Genomic DNA, 5,000 nt, shown 5'->3' with positions numbered 1-5,000 from the left:
ACAGAAGGACACAGTACCTGGGTAGGGCTCGGGAGCGCCTGGGAAATACTCCTGGTTCCTCTTGGCTGGGACCTCGAGGATGTCCCACTCCACCGACATGTAGAACTCCCTCAGGTTGATGCCGATGGGGACGATGTTGCTGCCTTTCACCTGCTCTATGTGTTTCAGGTCGACCTGGAAGGGCAAGAGGGGTCAAGAAAATGCCGAGGAAAAATGTTCAAAAAGGAAAGAGAGGTGATACGTAGATAAAAAGAAATAAGGAAAAGAAAGGAAGGACATACGGAATTGATTATCAAGTATGCTATCGTAAGGACGAGTTTGTTTATGCCCCATTATGTACACAAAAGAGGAAAAGAGCAAAAGCAGGAACCAAGACCGGAAAGTACAATAACAGAATGTACACATCACCATAATAAGGCCCGGCATTCTTCACCATACGTACTATTAGTCTTTTTAATTTATTTATCACTGTCATTTCTAATTTTCCTCTACACTTCCATTTTCATTTCCCTTTTGAAGCTCTCCTTTCGTCATTGTGATTGTAGTAAAAGAGCTTTCCGATTTTTTTGAAAATCTGATTAATTCAAGTGAAGTACCGAGGTAGGGCGGGGGAAAGGAAAGAAGAGGAAGAGGAGAGGCGGCTGAGTGGAGGAGGAAGGAAGGGCAACGGAGAGGGGGAGCAGGAGGAAAAGAGGAGCGTTAGAGAAGGAGGAGGAGGAGAAGGAGAAGGAAAGGAGAAGGAAGAGGAGAGGAAAGGGGAAAATTAGGAAGATAAGGGCAGAGAGGGAGGAGTAGGAAGAAGAAAGAGAGAGAGAGAGGAGGAAGAAGAGGAAAGGGGAAAGACGAGGAGGAAGGGGGAGAGGAAGAGAAAGGGATAAGAGAGGAGAAGGAGGGGAGAAGTAAAAAAAAAAGAGGGGAGAGGAGCAGAATATGAACAGGAAGAGGTGAAAAGACGGGGAGAAGCCAAAGAGGAAAACAATAAAGATCAGATTAAGGGAAGTGGAGGTGGTGCATAATGACAATAAAGAAAAGGGAATTGGGAAGATAAGAGAAGAGAGGATGAGGGGAGGTAAGGGGAGAAACCCGAGGCCAGAAAAGAGGAGTAGGGTAACAGATGGCAGAAAGGAGAGAGCAATAGAGATGAATAGGAGAGAAAGGGGGGGGGGGAGGAAGGAAGGACGATCGAAATCTAATTAGGACAGTACCTATCCCCAGTGCCTCCCCCTCCCCCTCCCCCCCTCAAGGATCCGTAAGAAATGGGGGGGGGGAGGAATGCGAATCCCCGTCGGGGTTCGAAGCCGATGGGGATTGGGCCGTGGCGGATTTTTTCCTGTAGGGTGTTCACTTTTTTTTTCTTCTTCTTCTTCTTCTTTTTCTCTCTCTCACTCTGTGTCTGAGTGTGTGTTTGTTTCTCGTCTTTTTTTTTCTCTCTCTCTCTTTTTCTTTTTTTTTCTCTCACGTTTTTTTTCTCTCTCTCTTTCTCTTTCTCTCTCTCTCTCTCTCTCTCTCTCTCTCTCTCTCTCTCTCTCTCTCTCTCTCTCTCTCTCTCTCTCTCTCTCTCTCTCTCTCTCTCTTCCTCTTTCCCTTCTGGTAAAAAAATCTTAATAACATTCCCATCAATGAGGCTAAATACGAAAGCGCCTTTAATATCGCAAAGTAATTACTTCAGCTGGCAAGTGCTACACCGCTCCCCCCCCCCTCTTCTCTTTTTCTCTCTCTCTCTCTCTCTCTCTCTCTCTCTCTCTCTCTCTCTCTCTCTCTCTCTCTCTTTCTCTCTCTCTCTCTCTCTTCCTGTCTCTATCTATCTATTTACCTATCTATCTATCTATCTATATCTATCTATCTATCTATTAATATATATATATATATATATATATATATATATATATATATATATATATATATCCCTAACTATCTATCTTTCAATATATTCTTATCTATCTACCTTTTCCTATCTGTATACTTATCTATCTATCTATATGTCTCTATCTATCTCTAACTATCTATCTCTTTTTTTTCTACCTATATCTATTACACACTTCCCTCTTCTTTCCCTAGTCTTCTTCCTTTATTAGTATCTCCCTCTCCCATCTACGTCTTCCCCCTTTCCTCCTCCACAGCCCCCTTCACTTTCTTTTCCGCCTACCTCCTCTCCATCATTTACTCCTCCATTCACTTAGTCCCTTTTTCTACTTCCTCTACCTTCCCCCCCCCCCCCACTAGCTCCCTCACTTTTCCCACTCCGTCTAATTCCTCCCTTCGTCCTTTTATTCTATTCTCTCTCCTCCCTCTTACTCTTTTCTTCTCTACATATTACTTCTCTCCTCCTCTTTCTCCTATTCTCCCCTCCGCTCATTCCTTCCATACCTTCTCTACTCCACGACCTCCAGCCTCCCCCCCCCCAAAAAAAAAACGTTTTTACTCCACTCCCTCCCTGAATTCCCTCTCTTTTCCCATTTCCACTTTCCTTCCCCCCCGTCTCTCCACCCCTCCACTCCCCATTTCATCCGATATTTGCTTCCCACTCATCTCCCCCTCTCCCCTCCCCCTACTCCCTCCCCTCTCTCCCACTCCCCATTTCATCCGATATTTGCTTACGCTTGGCACCCCGAAGAGGCGCTGTCAGGTTTAACGCCGGTGTGATGTGTTTACTTAGGAACTCGTTACACGGTGACCCTATTTCCGGCAGAAGGGGGGGGGGGGTAGGAAGGGGTTAGAAAAGGTAAGGGGGGTACGGAAGGGAGGGGGAAGTGGAGGGTAAAGGAGAGGGTAGGGAAGGGAGTGAGAGGTAGAGAAGGGAAAGGGAAGGGGTAGGGAAGGGAGGGAGGGACAGATAAGCGTAAGGGACGGTGTAGGGAAGGAAGGTAGGGGTAGGGGAGAGTAAAGGAATGGGTTGTGAAAGGGATATGGTAGAAGGGAGGAGAGGAGGGGAGATAAGGGAGAGAGGGAGGGGAATAGGGGAAGGAGGGATGAGAGGGCGGATGGTATAGGAAGAAGGGAGGAGAGGGAATGAAGGAGGTTGAAGGACGGGTAGGGAAGAAGGGGGGGGGGGAATCGAATAAAGGGGAGGGTAGGGGTGAGTTCAGAGTGGAGGCGGGAGGTCAGAAGTTAAGAGGGAGGAACAGGCTCTTCAGGTGACGGGGTGGGGGTATTGGGGTATTAATGGAGGAGAAGATAGGTGGAGGAAACGGAGGAGAAGATAGGTGGAGGAGCGGGGGAGAAGAGAGGTGGAGAAAATAAGGGAGAAGAGAGGTAAAAGAGAAGGAAGGTGGAGGAGGCGGGGGAGAAGAGAGGTGGAGAAGACGAGGGAGAAGATAGATGGAGGAGAATACAGGTGGAAGAGGCGGGGGTGGGGGTACTGGAAAGAGGGGAAAGGAGGTGGGGAGGCGGAGAGAAGCAGAGGTTCACTTAATGGCGGGGATAGAGGGGGAGGAGAGGGGGAGCACTCCCAACTTTCGGTTTCCTCTTGTTGTACAAGGGGAGGAGGGGAGGAGGGGAGGAGGGGGTCCACAGAGGAGGTATGGGGGTAGGGCGGGAGCTACGCAAAGAAAGGGATGAGGAATGAGGGCAGAGAGAGAGAGAGAGGGGGGAGTGCGAGCGAGCGAGAGAGAAAGAGAGAGAGAGAGAGAGAGAGAGAGAGAGAGAGAGAGAGAGAGAGAGAGAGAGAGAGAGAGAGAGAGAGAGAGAGAGAAATGAAAACAATATCAGAAAACAAAACAAACAGCAAAACGAAACAGAGAAAAAACAAACATACATCCTTAAAAATAGCAGTCAAAAAAAAATTAAAAAAAATAAAAAAATCACAAGCACATACGGCTAAATCCCCTTCCTCTTTATCGAAGGGTTAAATAAAGTTGATTCCCATACATCAACTTTGCAAAGGCAGTTTATTTCAGAACGCAGGAGGATATGAGTTAGTGTGATACATTAAAGCATAATGGGTGAAATATCTGCACTTAAATCATTACTAAATCACTGCCACGCTAAAATGCATATCTTTTGCAACAGCGCCGTGCAACAACAGTCGAACAAACAAATTTTGCATATATGTTGACTCGTTGTGATATAGGGATAGTTCGGAAACTCGCAAAATAAAGTGTAAATAGATAAATCGTGGTAAATAAACATTCAGCAAATAAATGACCAGATATATGAATCAGTAAATATATGTATATATAGAGAGATAGACTAATGATTAAAAGAAACAATAAAAAAATAGAAGACTTAATCAGATTAACTACAAAAATCAGTTTTAATCTACGAACCGGTAACTATGACACTGATTCCTTTTTTAAAGCCTATCACAGAGGCACTTTTTCAGTCTTTTTATTTGCGTTTCCGTATGAATATTCCGTATGCAAATGAACTAGCCCTCATCACACCGCTAAGGCAGCTAGTATAGTGCCCTAAAAACAAGCATGACGTGATTCGAGTGAGGTCCCAGGAGTCACACAGTCTCATACCTAACACGTTATTTTAAAGTATTGTAATTATTTACATTGCATATAGAATATTCTAGCATATTGACTTATGTTTACATTAACTTTTTGTATCTAACTTGCGGAAAGCCTCAAACTGATGAAAAAGTGCTTGTGTGATAGGCCTTTATACTGACGACTTTACAGACCTGACAACATTTTATATACTTGTAACTTTATACTGATAACTGCACATATATCTATACACTGATAACTGTATCCTGGAACAGTTTCCCGTCTTTTTATGTTGCAATATATATATCTTTTTTATTCTAACTTTGTGAAAGTGGATTTTGTGTGAAGTTACGTACCGTCTTAAAAGGAATGTTAGTGTGTTTGTTAGTTTGTGTATGTGTGTGTGTGTATGTGTGTGTGTGTGTGTGTGTGTGTGTGTGTGTGTGTGTGTGTGTGTGTGTGTGTGTGTGTGTGTGTGTGTGTGTGTGTGTGTGTGTGTGTGACGTTGATTGTTCACATGTATTGAAATATAGATATCCCCCATGTATGTGCGTTTTCATCCGCGTA

At 44.6% G+C, this 5,000-nt stretch overlaps 1 protein-coding gene across 1 annotated transcript in view; it reads right to left on the bottom strand.

Annotated features, from left to right (window-relative positions):
- LOC119572485 (acetylcholine receptor subunit beta-like 2) overlaps positions 1–4,522 on the bottom strand; it is a 100,238-nt gene extending 95,716 nt beyond the window's left edge. Inside the window, exons 1-2 of the mRNA XM_037919594.1 lie at positions 4,499–4,522; positions 18–174 (exon numbers count right to left, since the gene is read on the bottom strand). Of these exons, the coding sequence (XP_037775522.1) occupies positions 18–174; positions 4,499–4,522 (181 nt within the window). The remainder of the gene's footprint in view (positions 1–17; positions 175–4,498) is intronic.
- Positions 4,523–5,000: the final 478 nt, after the last annotated feature.

The sequence above is a fragment of the Penaeus monodon genome, chromosome 4 (genome assembly GCF_015228065.2).
Source record: "Penaeus monodon isolate SGIC_2016 chromosome 4, NSTDA_Pmon_1, whole genome shotgun sequence".
In the NCBI taxonomy this organism is placed as follows: domain Eukaryota; kingdom Metazoa; phylum Arthropoda; class Malacostraca; order Decapoda; family Penaeidae; genus Penaeus; species Penaeus monodon.
Note: the sequence above shows the minus strand (reverse complement) of the source record. Positions and strands in the feature narration are given on the sequence as shown.